Source organism: Cyprinus carpio, chromosome B18 (genome assembly GCF_018340385.1).
Source record: "Cyprinus carpio isolate SPL01 chromosome B18, ASM1834038v1, whole genome shotgun sequence".
Lineage (NCBI taxonomy): Eukaryota > Metazoa > Chordata > Actinopteri > Cypriniformes > Cyprinidae > Cyprinus > Cyprinus carpio.
The window spans coordinates 8,016,229-8,031,750 of record NC_056614.1 but is presented as its reverse complement, the minus strand read 5'-3'; the positions used below and the strand labels follow the sequence as shown (position 1 = coordinate 8,031,750).

The 15,522-nt window shown below is 36.3% G+C and overlaps 1 protein-coding gene across 1 annotated transcript in view; it reads left to right on the top strand.

The window, feature by feature from the left end:
• The window catches only part of LOC109076526 (protein FAM214A), a 28,342-nt gene that overhangs the window by 1,042 nt on the left and 11,778 nt on the right, over positions 1-15,522 (top strand). Inside the window, exon 2 of the mRNA XM_042743718.1 lies at positions 4,212-4,213. Coding sequence (XP_042599652.1) covers positions 4,212-4,213 — 2 coding nt within the window. The remainder of the gene's footprint in view (positions 1-4,211; positions 4,214-15,522) is intronic.

Here is a 15,522-nt window from a genome sequence, read left to right as displayed (position 1 = left end):
TTGTGTTTTTTTTTTCACACACTACCCTTCACACTCTTTAGAATTGAACACTCTATTATATAAGAGCTTGGTCTATATTCAGTAGTTACTGTAACGCTATTGTACATACACGTTACATTATGTTCCCTGTTGATGTTTTTTGAGGCACAGATTTAATTTCGTTGGATATGGGTTTGATTTGTTTGGGTATAGTTTGTTTTTGTTGGGTATGGGTATGTGTCTTTGTTGGGGAATGGGTTTGTTTTGGTCACTTTTTTGTTAGTTACATGTTTGTTTTTGTTGAGTATTTGGGTTTATGTTGGGTACAGATTTGTTTTTTGTTGTGTACATGTGTGTTTTGCTTGGCTACACATGTTTTAGTTGGGTATGGGCTTGTTTTTGTTGGGTACACATTTGTTTTTGGGGGTTTAGGTCTGTTAAAGCAAAACCATTATGTCCGTTACTCATCTGATTTATTCATTTTACGGAAAGAAATAACTCCGGAATGAACAGCTGAAAAAGTGAGTAGCGTTACACTAGTGACCAGGCTTTCAGCATAGATTTACATGACATTACCTGGCCTCACCCCTCCCCCAGGCATGTCAACACTTTGTCCCTCTTCTTTCAGATAAAAAAGGTAAGAATTGTATCGCATACCACAAAGGGTACTTGTAACTGCACATTTTAAGATAGCTAGTATGTCTAGATGATGGACCATCTTACTGCTGTACTCTTTTAAGCTTCCATGTTTGGACAGGCTGAAGACATGTTTGGATGTAATTTGGCCCCTATGACTGGTTTGCCCTACTGCCACTGCCAATTTACAAAAGCCAACAAACCGGCCTGACTAGCCAGATATATTTTTGTTGGAACACAAGTTTGTTACAAAAAATATACTTTAAATTGAAATGAGCTGGTTGCATTCCTTGGGTACCTTCGGAGTCATTTCCTTCTATTGGATTTCTCCTCATGGATTAGAAACCTCTTGGTCTGGCTGGCTCATAGAGTGAGAGTTGATTACCGACAAAAGACTGTTATGGAGTAAATATGACATCCCTTCTGTGCTATTGTTATTTGGATCATACTGTTCCACTGATGGAAATAGCAGGTTGTTCACTTCCACTAGCGCTCTCTTGCTTTCTTTCCTCTTTACATGGGAACTTAAAACTATACACCAAAATTGTTCCATATTATTTGGAATATCTCTTTAAAGAGCTCTCTCTTTAAAGGTGACGTTTTTGAGCAGGGATTCTGAGATTCTCTCTTGTTTCTGGCACAAGGGTGACACTCGCAATAAACTCAGACATGTAACAGGATCATGTGGCTTCCTTTGGACTCTGTTGCGGCTGAAAATCAATTTGTCTGGAGCTGACACCAATAAACATCTCTTGTTTGACCTGTAAAGAAACGCGTTTCCTTTTTGTATCTTTGCTCACCATTAATGATTTATCACTAATCTTTGGTTGTTTTGATCAGTTTGATTTGACTGGTAAAGGCATAGCTGACAACAGTATAATTCCGAACCATATTACTGTTTCGTTTGTGAAATACATTGGTTTTGAAGATTATTCATTCTGCTACTATGAAAGTGGATTGAATTTTATTTTTTGAGAAAGTCTCAGTAACAGATTTCATGAAACTGAGTGACAGAATTTCTTGGGTGGGTTATTAGTTTAATACTCTAAGCACTTTTTTTTTCTTAACCATGATTAAAAATCCATTCCATCTCATACAAGAGCTTAATGGTATAAATTATTCAGATGACCATCCTGAGATTTCTTTATCCATGATGTCATCAGGTGGAAAGCTGCTTGTAGATCCAGGAACTTTGAGTTGTGAAGGCCATGTGGAAACATGTCATATTTTTGTCAGAGTTCTGGAATAACCAGTTGGAGCAGGCCTTCCGCAGTCAGCTGGGAGAGTTTGTAGTGCCTCGCCTTGAAGTTGAACAGCTGTTGGTTATGACACAGTTTCCCTAGAGCAGGGCGGTGCAGGGATGTGTGTTTACACCCTATGCAATGGGAAATTAGTTGTGTTAATAGTTGCTAGCTTGCAAATTGTTGGCTTCTTTGTTTTGGCTTAGCAGAGGTTTGATTATCACAAACCAGTTTTGAAATCCTTCGTAAGAGCAGTAGCATTGTTTGAAAAGTTTGTAGGCAGGTTTCGCTAGAAGCCAAAGGATACACGACAACTCTAAACCTAAAAAAACTTGTTCGGGTCACATTCCAACCAAAAATTAAAAGGAAAAAAAATTTGCATAAAGAAAAAAAGCAGCATTATATGTTTCAGCACCAGTAGCTGCACTAAACAATAGAGCTGCCCACTTTTACCATGGTTTTGTTTCCAAAAGGATTTTTTTTTTTTTTTTTCAAATTATTTTTTACTACAAGGTGAATTGCAACATAACAAACTGTCATTTGAAGCAAAAAAGTATTTGAAAATTGGACCAAAACATTCAAGACTTTGTACTTGAATGGCTTTTATGAGGAATCCCCATGAAACATCACGAATGGCATAATCCAATTAAATGTAAACATTTTTCATTGAGCCTTATTGTGTATATATAGAAACAATATAGTTTAAGTCTGGTGCAAAATATGCATGTATATATACACAGACATTTAGTTATTTTAAAAGCATATCAAGGCAAAATTTATTTACATAATTCATGGTGCATGAGAGGAGGCATTCCCTGTCAAGGTCTTTTAGCGCAATTTGACTTATTTTAAAAAAATAAGTTGAAATAATGTGAACTCATGACTTCAACAGTCTGTGCAATATTAATATCTAAATTAGTGGCAGTACAATAAATTATTTTATTTATTTATTTATTTTTGCATGGCATTGCATTACAGTAAATTAACTGAGTGTTATCATAATGCAAATAATGAAAAAATATACATATATTAAAAGCTTCTTTTTTCTTTTAGCAAATATAAATATCAGACCCTATATCGTTCCTTTAATTTTAGATGAATTATAGTTTTGAACATGTCCTTAACAGGTTTTGTGAGATTGACCCAAGTGAGGCATATTTCTGCTGTTCTCCACAGTAGCAGTGTTTGCAGTGTGGAAACAGTCAGCAGATTGCGTAACCTCTCTCACATGACCATTTTCAGCTGGGGGGCAGGCAGGCGCGATGACATCAGTTCCTGTGTGGCAGTGATCTTTAGTGACGACCACCATGGCTCGGTTCAGCTCACTCTGACCGAATGAAGGGCAGGTTCAGGAAAGTCAAAACTGTTTCTAGACCAGTGCTCTCACTCAAATAGCTGCACACACAGAAGACCCAGCGTGAAGAGAGGGGGCCATCTGGACCTGTAGCTTTTCTCTCTGTTGGTGTAAACACTCACTGTGGGCGTTTCTATTATTGGAATGTGTACAAGCTGTATGCGTAAACACAACCCGACCACACCTGAGCACCTCGAGTGAGCTAATAACTCAGCTAGTTGGTCCTTGTATGGACAGAAGAGCAGCTATGCAAATAAAACAAGTGGCATCTCATTTGCATTTGCAATAGCATCTTATTTGCATTTTTGAGTTCTGTCATGAATTACATGAAATTTTTAGAAAGGCTGGACCCACTTGCTACTAACTGTCTAGCAGTGCTGATATGATCATATACTTTGATTCTTTTTAACACTATATTGTATCAGTATATTAGATCCAAGAATTCACTTTTTTTTTTTTATTCACAGTGTACATAATGAAGTTTCTAAACAAACATAAAATCTGAAAAAAACAAAAATAGACTGATCACACAAACTGAATCTCTGTTGGACAAGTTGGGTAATTTTGTGTATTTGCTGCAGTCCAATTATGATATCATGATGCCTCATAGTATGAATCATAACACGTGTCATGATGAGTATAATATTATAAGGTGGTTGGCAAAACCCAGCCCTATTATTTGTCATTCACTTTTGTATGCATGTATGTATGCATGAGATATGCATTGGTCATCAGCCAGTCATGTATATATAATTGCACATGCTAATTCATTTTATTTTTACTTTTAATTGACATTTGCCTTCATCAAATGCTCACTTAAAGTTAATCTTTAAAAGCACTAATAATTTAATGACACTGTGTTAAATGTAGTCTTAGCAAAGCTCATAATGTATACGTTTTCTTACTGGAGATTATAATGTTGTGATGCTGAAATACACATGTAGCTTTTAATTTATTGGTGTAAATTTTAAATGAGGATTTAACTTATTAGTATTGGCCAGAAGTTTAATATCATAAAAAAAAAAAAAAAAATTGATGGGGATTACGATAACTACAACACAATACATTAATGCCTTTAAAAAACCTCAAGAAATGTTTTTATGAGTTAAATGTTCCTTCTTTTGGTTATGTATTTCCAAATAAAACTGAAATTGGCTTTTTTAAACCTTATATCACAGTCTGAACTATCATTTGTTATTTTCTCTTCCTATTTAAGGGGAAGATGTATTTGTGGGAGGGACATTGTCGTTCTAGATAGGATTTGGTTGGTCAAAAAAGTTCTATACAACCAAACAAGATGATCAATATTTGTGGTCCATTTTGGAAAAAGACTACTCTTTTGGCATGCATATATTTACTAAAGGTCTGTTTGTTAACTTTTAGGACTGCATAAGCATATAGATGATATTAAATCTAACAGACATGGATTAAACGCCACAAAATGCTTTTCAAATTGGTTTTCAAGGGTCCTTAAAAGCTCTCAACCTTTTTTTAACCTGAAAAACTTGGCAAACCCTTCGTTATGGTATGAACATGTCATCTGCATTTAAATAAAGCAGTATTTTGAAAAGCAGAGACTCAGTTTAATGTTCATTTTTCAGCTCAGTGAGCGCTTTTTGGTAAACATCTTTGGTTTATAATGAGATTGTCCACCCTCTGCTGCACCTCTGTTGCTCTCATTTGAAATAAGCTGGTGTGAAGCAGACGGGGGGAGCATATTAAGAGAAAGTGTGAGGTTGTCTTGAGGCATCCTGAAATTCATCTGTGATGAGCTCTTGTGAGTTCAAAACATTGCCTTAGAGCCGCTGGATTAGATCATAACAGGCTCATACTTTATTATGTCTCTAAGCGTAAAGCCACTCTGGACAACTAGATGGGACAGTTGGTTTTTTCTCATGGGCTGGGATGCATGCTAAGGCGGAATTATCGGCAAGGACAAACTCATACAAAGGCAAGTTGTGTAACAGCCTTTAACATGTTGTTTTTTCACACTCGATTTCTCTGATGATTGGTGACCCATATTGGAATACATTACATAAGTGCTGTTAGAATTAATTTGCTCTCACTCTACAGCAGCATTAGTTTTCGTTGTGGTAACATTAATATATGATTTAATCAATCAATAAGCTTTTATCTGAGATAAAGACTTGAATCTAGGAAAAATGGTGTGGCTGACCATTTCAGTCGAAATCTGAATTCCAGCAGAAATATTAATTCTCTTCAAAAAAGAATGAAGAATTACCATGGACATAGTATCATGATATTAGCATGGTTTTTATCTAATGTCTGTTTATAGTCAGCAGTAACCTGCGTCTTATATAAATAGGTGTTTTGAGGTGTTAAAGTTACAGTATGTGTTAATATTATGATGAACCTTAAAAATATATATCTATTTGTAAAAAAAGTTGTAAATAAATATTATCGGAGTAATTCTACTTAATTTATTTTTTTTAATGTGTGAAATTGTTTCATTTAAATAAATGCACCGTGTGTTTTTTTTTTAAATGAGACCCCTTTAAGTACATATGTCAGACTCAAGCTAAATATCTCGCTTACTCTCCTTATACTTTGTCCACACAAGCCACAAGAGCAGAGATTGACCAGTCTTTGTATTTTTCTGTCCTGAGATTCAGTGGAGGCTTATGATGAGGTTTTTGTGGTAAATATAGACCTCTAAACCTGTCCTGTCACTGAACACAGATTGTGATCCCTCAGTATCCGTCACACAGGTGGTTCACCGTCTTGGCTGTTTTTCTCCCATACTGTGGACCTGAGGGTATATCTGTCCCCCCTTTTTAAATTACCAACAAATTATCATCCTCTGATAGTCAGTGCTGCAAAACACTGTAAAAGCAGATCTGCACGGCTCTGTTCACAGTCACAGTGTTCACATTTCCTCTGTTGCTATTGACGACAAGGGTCAGTTGCACTGGTGGCCTGGTTTGTCCGCTTCTCAAATACTCAGTGACACACAAACTCACTCCAATCAGCTGATCAAGTGCTCTGGAAAATATACACGCTCCCTTGTGACAATGGGTCACTTTAAGTGTGCCAAGTAGATGTTTCAACACAAAGCATAAATGTGGACATGTTTTAGCCAATAGTTTTGATTGTAGTTTCTGTTTTTGGCACATATTAGATGTCTGACCCAGCACTTCGTGGCTTTAATATTTGATAGGTTGTTATTAATTATTTGATGCACAGGTTTAGTTAACCCGAAGTCCTTTACTACTCAGCTTTTTAAGTCAACATGAAATCAGAATTGAACGTTTACTTTCTTGAAACATGTTCCTGTTATTGTGAATGATTCATTTATGCATTTCAAAAGAATATAACAAGAATATAATTGTTTAACAAATTTCTCCGCTTCTAAAACACCCAGACCAAGTGAGCTATTGGTTAATGTTACCTAATAGCCAAATAGTTTATACATTAATTTAATAGCAGTTAATGTTAATTAATGATATAATAGCTAATAACACTTGATTTTAAAAGATCACCGCCATTGGGATGTTTTGAGATGCTTTAACAAAAAGCTTTCTTAAAAATAGAAACTTTCCATGATCCAGTCAGTTCCCTGTGGATAAAACAACCCCCCACCCTGCACTTTTTTGCATTTGAATATCCTGTTACTATCACGTTACCTAAGTAAAATAGGTCAAATGCCATTTCATGTTGACTTTAAAGCCAAGACCTTTTAAAGTCCAGTTTTGACCAAGTTTCGAAACTGATCATTATTTGTTTTGATTTCCTATTAAAGTTGATTTAAGGGCAGATTTTAGAGGGTCTGAGGACAGGTGTGTGTGTGATCTGCTGTAAAGCTCTGTGTAAGCTGATGGGTCCTGCAGGCTGTATAAGGGTTAAGTTCAAGAATTTGGTGTGTTTTTTTGAGCTCATACTGATTTGGGGCATGTTTGACCTGCAAAACTCCAGGGTTTCACGTGTGGGACCCTGCTGTACAGTTCAGATTTTCTCACACTGGTGCTGCTCCAAGCCCTCTGAAGAGGTTTCATAGGATTCCTAGGGTGGGCAAAGTAATAGTGATAGTAAATAGTTAATGTTGCAACGTCTGACAAGCCATGGCACTGTCACACCACACATCAAAGTAAACAGTCTTTTTGAGAGCTGCTCGGAAGAGAGGGGTGGAGTCTGCAGAGCTCATTAACATTTAAAGGAAAATGCTACAAAACGGCTTGCTCTGAAAAGAGCTGTTTTTGACATTGAGAAATTTTAACCAAACTATGGTACCAACTTTTCATTAAGACCCTAAACAATCACATCAACTTATGGAAAATGGACATCCGATGACCCCTTTGAGAAATTTAAACAATAAATACCATTTTGTGGCTCTTTAATGTGTTGTGATGGATCGCTGTAGCTAGCGCCTCAGTTCAAGCGGCATGTGAACCAATCATCTCTTCCTATTTACTAGTTATAGCAGAAAATAAACATGAGTGAACATCAGAAGGTATATAAAGCATTTCAAGTTTGAGTCCGCTGTTAATTTACTTTCCTGTCTGGTTTCAGACATAATGGCCGATTCTGTGTTATGATTGGTCAGATCACCTGTCAATCATCAAACTCCCAGTGAAGGGTCAATTAAATCCTCTGTCAAATTTCAAAAAGTTTATAAAGACATTGTAAAAGTAATCCATATGAGTCAAGCAGTTAAATCCAAGTCTTATGAAAATACATAATTGGTTTATATGATGAACAAATTTAATTTAGGCTTTTATTCAAACATTAATCAACACACATATAAACCACATAAAATATTGTAATTGGAAGCTCAAATGTGCTTGCTTGACACGGGAACTGATGAGGTTTGTATATGCACACATTGTAAGCATACAAAGTTTACCATATCTGATGTGCTTAAAGGGGTTATATGATGCGATTTCAAGTTTTCCTTTCTCTTTGGAGTGTTACAAGCTGTTCATGCATAGATAGTTGCAAAGACTAAAGTCTCAAACCCAAAGAGATATTCCTAAATATTCCTAGATATTCCTTGTTTAAACACGCCCCCACATGTCTATGTCACAGTGTGGGAAGATTTGCATAACACCACCCAAATGTTCACGCAAAGAAAGGAGTAACTTTGATTCTCGCTGTAGTATTGTTGCTGCCGTCACCGCCACGTCGAGGAGATGCTGTGTGTTTCATTGTGAAAGCAAAACTACTTTGTTTGGCCTTCCAAAAGAGGACACAACTAGAAATCAGTGGTTAAGTTGTATTTACAACACTGTTCCAGAACAGTTCAAACCAAATATTTGTGTGTGTGCAACGCAAATGCAGACAAATGGTTTTATGTTTACGTGGCATGATAGGCAATGCGTAAAAAGACAGTATAAGTCATTACAATCCGTAATTATGTCCCCACTGGATACAACAAATGCCTTTTTTGTAAAGGGTTTTATTGTTTTTGTCTTGTCGTGCCGGGACACAGCATCACAATGTGGTAAGGGGCGTAACATTTCCATCACACGCTTGAGGTATTCGGCCAATCACAATGCACTGGATAACTGGCCAACCAGAGCACACCTTGCTTTTCAGACCGATGAGTCTGTAAAAATTTGAGTTTGTAAAAATCGACGCGTTTCAGAAAGGCAGGACATAGAGGAGCAACAATAATATACAGTATGTTGAAAATAATGTGTCTTTTAACCCTTAAACCACATAAACACATTGCATTACACCAAATACAAAAAATAATGTTCTTTTTAGCAACGTCATATGACCCCTTTAATGTTTATACTATATGTAAACTTAAACCTGTCATTTCATCATATGAAGTGATCATTTCTCTTAAGAATACTTGGATTTAACTTTAGATTACTATTTAGATTAATTATTACATTCATACAGATTGCTTTTACAATGTTTTATGAATGTTGGGTTAATGGATGCTCAATGAAGAGACAGAAATCTCTGAGGTTTCATTAAAAATATCTTCATTTGCATTTTGAATATGAATGAAAGTAATTTGTTTTAGAATTACATGAGGGTGACTAAATGGTGACAGAATTTTCATTTTTGGTGAGCTATCCTTCTAACTATGAAGTCGACATCCAAACCATATTTAGGGAGCAGAATGTGATTTAGAGTTTTTTTTTTTTTTCTTTTGACATACGCAGCCACCTAGCAACCACCTAGAGCACCTTAGCAACTGCTTAGTTTCATCCTGGCTGTCACAGGCTACCACTTAAATTTTGTGTGGAAACTTTCAGCATTTCAGTGTCTTTTTTTGGATTTAGGTTACTCAAGCCCAACGACTTCAACGACTCAACTGAATTCAACAGTTTCATCACTCCCCTTGCATTTATCAGTCACACAATGATGTCTGTGTCATTCTCCCCAGGCACTCTTTGCCTCATACCCACAGCTTTTGTGTGTTTTCTTTTGTCTGGGTTTTGCTGTTGCCAGTAAGTGTGTTGTTGATTGATCCTGTTACATACCCAGCACATGAAAGATGTGATTCATTGTGGTATCTCACACAAGCCCTCAGACTGCGACGCTTGTCTCCAGTGGCTCTTTCTCACCTCACGTTTTTGCTCTATCCTGTGTTCTTTTTCACATGGCAGGGTCACGCATCCACTCAAACTCTGAATGAATGAACAAGTTCTCACAAAAGCGTCTTTGAACACCACAGCTGGCCTCACTGACTCAAGGTTAATGTCTGAAAACAGATAAAAGCAGTGTAATATATAATAGAGTTAAAATGTAGTCAGATGGTGTTTTACATGCGCTACACATCACATGTTGTGGTCGAGGATTGTTTTTCAGATTCCTGCCTTTGTGGAGACCGTTATAGCCCTGGCAAAAGGCCATTACATGTGCTTACATTTTTCTACCCCTTAAAAGAATAGTTCACCCAAAAAATGATCATCACTTGTTTACCTTCATGGCATGAAACTTTTTCTTCCGCGGAACACAGAAGGAAATGGTTTGTTTGAGTGATGTTTACACTGCTTTATGCCATTTACTGTCAGGGAACAACTTTTCTGGTGTATTATTATTATTTTTTATTTTTTTGTCCTTTTTGTCATTTTTTTTTCATTGAAGTGTTTTACAAGAAAATACTATTCTTCCTAGACTAATCTTTTTCATGTTTAATTCAATGTTTTACTTGCCATGTGTTTGTAATTACTTTTGAAATTTACTGAGTTAAAATTTTTTCAAAAGGAATTATTTTCAGAGCAGCTTAAACATTTTGTTAAACACCTCCTTTTGTGTTCCAAAGAAGAAAGATCAAAAATCATATGGGTATGTATAGAATAGCCCGAGGGTGAGTGAATGATAACACAATTGGCATTTTGTGTAAATGCCTGTTATATTCTTAAGATTTCCTTTGTATCACATCCTAATTGGAAGTCTTTGGGTTCTTTGTGTACTGGCTTTTCTCTGATCCACAAAATTGTTCAATTATGTAAATGAAATTGTGCGGTCCTAAGAACCCTTTACGCAATGTCCCTGACGACTGTTTGCAAGCATGATTAAAAGCTCAAGTTAAATAGCTATGATAGAGAACAAATAGTTTTCAGCTCACTTTAAGTACACAATAAATCTTAGTGTGTTTGCAGTCGTGTTTTGATGTGTTTGTATGAGTTTATGGAGCTTCTTTTGTTTTTTGTTTTTCTGGTTCTCTCTAGCCCACACCCAAAAGTTTAACACATGTGCTCAAAGTATACATTGAGAAACCGCTGGGTTGCAATCGTCTACACAAAGCCTCTGCATCTTCTCAAAACAGAGTGTGTGTTTGCTTTCTTACACACAGAAACTCTCTGGCCCACAGACAGGAAACTGTATTCACGGCTTGGCAGGAAGCCACTGTCCAATCACAGCACAAGGCTTGTTGCTATGTGAGTTTGGAGTCTGCCCTCACTGAACTCTGAGAGGAAAGTTTGGTGAGGTAAATCTGAAGGGTAGAGGTTCCTTATGCATGTGTTGAGGGCATTTTTACTGTTTGCTGGAAAAACACGACTTAACTGCAGATTTCTCAACTAAAAAAAAAGTGGGACAAGGCAGGAACTTTGTGGCAGACTGCAAGTGTTCAACAGACGAAAACAGAAGTAAAGACAACATTTCACCTCCCATGAGAAATAAGGCCAAGTAAATAGTCATCAGGCTTCTGATATTTGTGTAGGATTTGCCGTACAGGGTGAATTGGTGAAAAGCAGGCGTGGAGAGAGTGCAGAAGGCTGAATGGATAAAGTCTCTTTGTACGTACAACAGTGAACAAAGACGCCATGGCAGCCCATGGGAAAAACTGCCCTGACAATTACAACACACTGACGTCCATGCTACACACACACTAGCTCTGTCCCAATACCTATTGAACTGCCTATTTAGGATAATTCATAGAGCATATTTATTTTAGCTTCTAAGATACCTATTGTCTAAAGCAGCAGTCCCGTAATGCAAGAGTGCAAATGCATCCAAAATGGTGGATAGACAAATAGTTCAATCTAAGTAAAGATGTGTTGTTTAACTTAAATGGATTAAACTTCTATTGAAGTTTTATGTTAGCATGTTGCTAAGCTAACAGCATGATTCTCTTAAAAACACTCTCTTACAAAAATTAACAATGCTTTTGCTATAAATTAAACAAACAAAAAAAACATAGTTAAACCATGGTTTTGCTACACTAACCATAGTTTAACCATGGCATTTGTAGTAAAATTGTGGTTATACAAATGGTAATCAATACGCCAAAAAGCCATGGTTACTACACTTTTACTACAATAAAACCATGGTTAATTTTCATAAGGGCTGAGCACACAAATATTAAAGGGATAGTTAAAATTTTTTATTTTGGTTATCATTTATTCACACTCATGTTGTTTCAGAACTGTATGACTGTTTTATTCAAATTATCTTAACATTTAAGATATTTTGAGAAATGTCTCGAGCGTTTTTGTCCATAAAGGCCACCAAAACAGTTTGGTTACCAATATGCTTCGAAATAACTTCTTTTGTGTTTTCTACAGAAGAAAATGGTGGTAAGGGGTGAGAGAATGATGACAGAATTGTATTTTTTAGGTAAGTGTATCATGCTGTTAGCTTTAGCAACTGCATGATACACTTTTTGGAATCATTTTCAGTGTGCTTCAAGTGAGGTGTGCTATTTGTGTGACATAGAGTTGCAGCCCATGTAGAGCATTACATATCAGTCATGTATGAGGTTTATTCTGCCTCTGAAGGTAGCTGTGTGTGTAGGCAGCAAGGCAGCTCACTAGGGTTTATTAAAAAAAAAAAAGCTGCTCTGTCTCTCAGACTGCTGTGAAGTACATCATGGTGTGGTCGGCTTCTATTCATGGCCTGTTATAGGAGGTAATTATGGGGATGCATTTAGATCAGCAAGTGAAGCTGACCTGTCTGTCTCCCGTCTTCTTTTTTTTTTCTCTTTCCATTTCTGTCTGGTCATTTGCCTACTGGATCAGCCAAAATGTACTATGATGCTACCATGTGTTTTTTTTTTTTTTTTTTTTTTTGGACATTTCACACATTTGTATGCTTTTGTACAATCTTTCTATGGACAATTCAGTACCAACAATGTAAATTCCAGATCAATATGTATAATTATTTAATATCATTTTATATGTGATATCACCATCTGATATCATCTTTGTTCACTATAACAGTAAAATGGCTATATAAGGCTGAAACTTGCAGCCATAGTGTTTCATCATAGCTGTGGGTTTTTGAGAAATGATTTTTGTGTAACCTGATTGCCCTTCAGACCCTGGCATCCAGACTCTTAAAAGGCCCCTGCCGCCCATTTAGAGCATTTATTAACAATAGACTTCAGACAAATTACTTCATTTAAAATGTTATTTTATGTCTAAAGGTCAGTGAAGTCTAAAGCAATGCCACTTTGTGCCAGTCAGATTAGTGCCAGCCTCCTTTAACGTCTCCCATGGGTGACACACACTGCAGTACTCCTCATCTGTTCTCCACTCACACTAAACTGACATCATCCTCTTATTCTGTCCCCTCCCTGCCTTTTCCCCCTCTACATGATGGATTCTTCTCTGTTCTTCTGTCCTGGCCAACAGATGCAGTATTGACTAAAGTCACTTGCATCACTGAGACATTAAGAAAGACAAATCTCTATGACGGGTCTGTTCTGCTTTTTAAGGACAACATCCCTCAGAGAATGAAGATGGCATGCTCAACTCTCACAGTTTTGATGTGATGCTGTGTTCTAGACCAAAGCTTTAGAATTCCCAGTCGAATGGGCCTAAATGTCCAGAATGTAAATGAGGCATTTACATCACTTTATGGAAGCAAAATAGATTGCAAATTCTATTTCATGTTGTTTTAAAGGTACTGCCTGTCCAAAGAAAAGCACAGTACCTTCTCTACCTACCCTGAGATCCATTTCAGCCCTCCTCCGTGTGTGTGTAGTTGTTTGACTCTTGACTCTTCATATAGAGCTGTAGGTTTTAGAGTGTGTGATGATGTGTGTTACCAAATCAGGCAGTGAGCTCCTCTTCACCCCCACCAATGTGTCCTGACAAGACAAATTTAGACTCTTAACCCCCCAAAATCCCAGCCAACACCAGATCTCTCACCTCTCTGTGTGTTTATGTGGCAATGTTTGGGTGCATGTGTGTTTTTGTTTTTATTTGTGCGTCTCTATGCATTTATGCATATTTAAATGTGTATATATCAAATGTTAGACAGGACCAGTATTGTGGAATGTTACATTATAACTTCATATACACTACCAGTTAAAATTAGGAATACGATTTTTGAAAGAAGTCTCTTTTGCTCAACAAGGCTGCATTCTTTTGATTAAGAAAATTTACTATTGTGAAATATTAAAATAACTGCTTTAAATTTTAACATATTTAAAAAAAAATTTAATTTATTCTTGTAATGGCAAAATTGAATTTTCAGCAGTCTTTAGTTGAGTCTTCTCTCTGATTTGGTGCTCAGTTAATAATAATCCTTCATATTGTTATCAATGTTGAAAATATATTATCAGTGTTTTATTTGATAATAATAAAAATGTTTATTAAGAACTAAATCAGCATGATTGCTGAAGGATCATGTGACACTGAAGACTGGAGTGATGGCTACTGAAAATTCAGCTTTGCATCACAGGAGTAGATTACATTTTAAAATATATTACAATAGAAAATAGTCATTTACAATTGTAATAATATTTCACAACAATACAGTTTTTATTGTATTTTTTTATCAAATAAATGCAGCCTTGGTGGAGCACTTTTTTCAAAAACATAAGAAAAAAATTATTCCAAACTTTTGACCTGTAGTGTATCCCAGTAAAATTTTAGTTAAATGCATTAATTTTTTATTTATTTAATTAAATAAGCATTTTACTTGTGACACACTGTCCTCCAACACAGGACACAGCAAAGGTCATGATCCCTGTGTCCATGGGACAGCCCTTTGATGAGTGATAAGTCACCCCAATTTAGAATGCCCTACTTGTGTTACGAAAGGCCTTGGCTGTGGATGTCACAGAGACCTGCAGTAAGCATCATGACCTGCTGCCTTTGAATCTGTCTGTGGCAGCAGACAATGTGTGATGTACTTGTTCTTCTGTTGTGTGTTTATGAGTGCTATAGCATCAAAGCAAAATCTCTCAAAGCTGAGAGATATGAGATTAGCCGCAGGCAGCACTGGATAAAACCAATAAATGGTGCAATTATATTAGTTAGGCGACGTGAGTGGTGTTTTTAGGTCACTGGGACATGTTCGTTGACTGTGTGGATCCTAGTTTGAGTCACATGGTTTTTGTTTTTTATATCCGTCTCAATAGCATGATGGTGTTAGATGAGAGGAAATATGTGAAAACCTATTTTCAACATAATGTTTCTTAAGCATCAAATCAGAATATTAGAATGACTTCTGAAGGATCATGTGACACTGAAGACTGAGAAAATTCAGCTTTGCCATCACAGGAATAAATTAATTTTTTTTTAAATATATTAAAAAACAAAACATTATACTGTAATTGCAGCCTTGGTGAGCATTAGAGACTTATTTCAAAGCCATAAAAAACTGTAATATGAGCAGTGCATTTCTGGCAGAGTCTTTAGGAAACCAAGAATTGAATGGATAAATAAAAGCACTTTACAACAATTGTAATTCTATCATTGGTTAATTTTGCATTGACAACTAACGTTATTATTATTATTTTTATATCATAAAGATCCGATACATCACCTGATTGTATTCCATGTGTATCTCCAATGCTGGTCTTGTGCAGTGGAAGGTCAGTTTTTATATAAAGTTATTCTCAGCTCTTCACCTTTGACCACAGAGCCTTATCAGTGCATA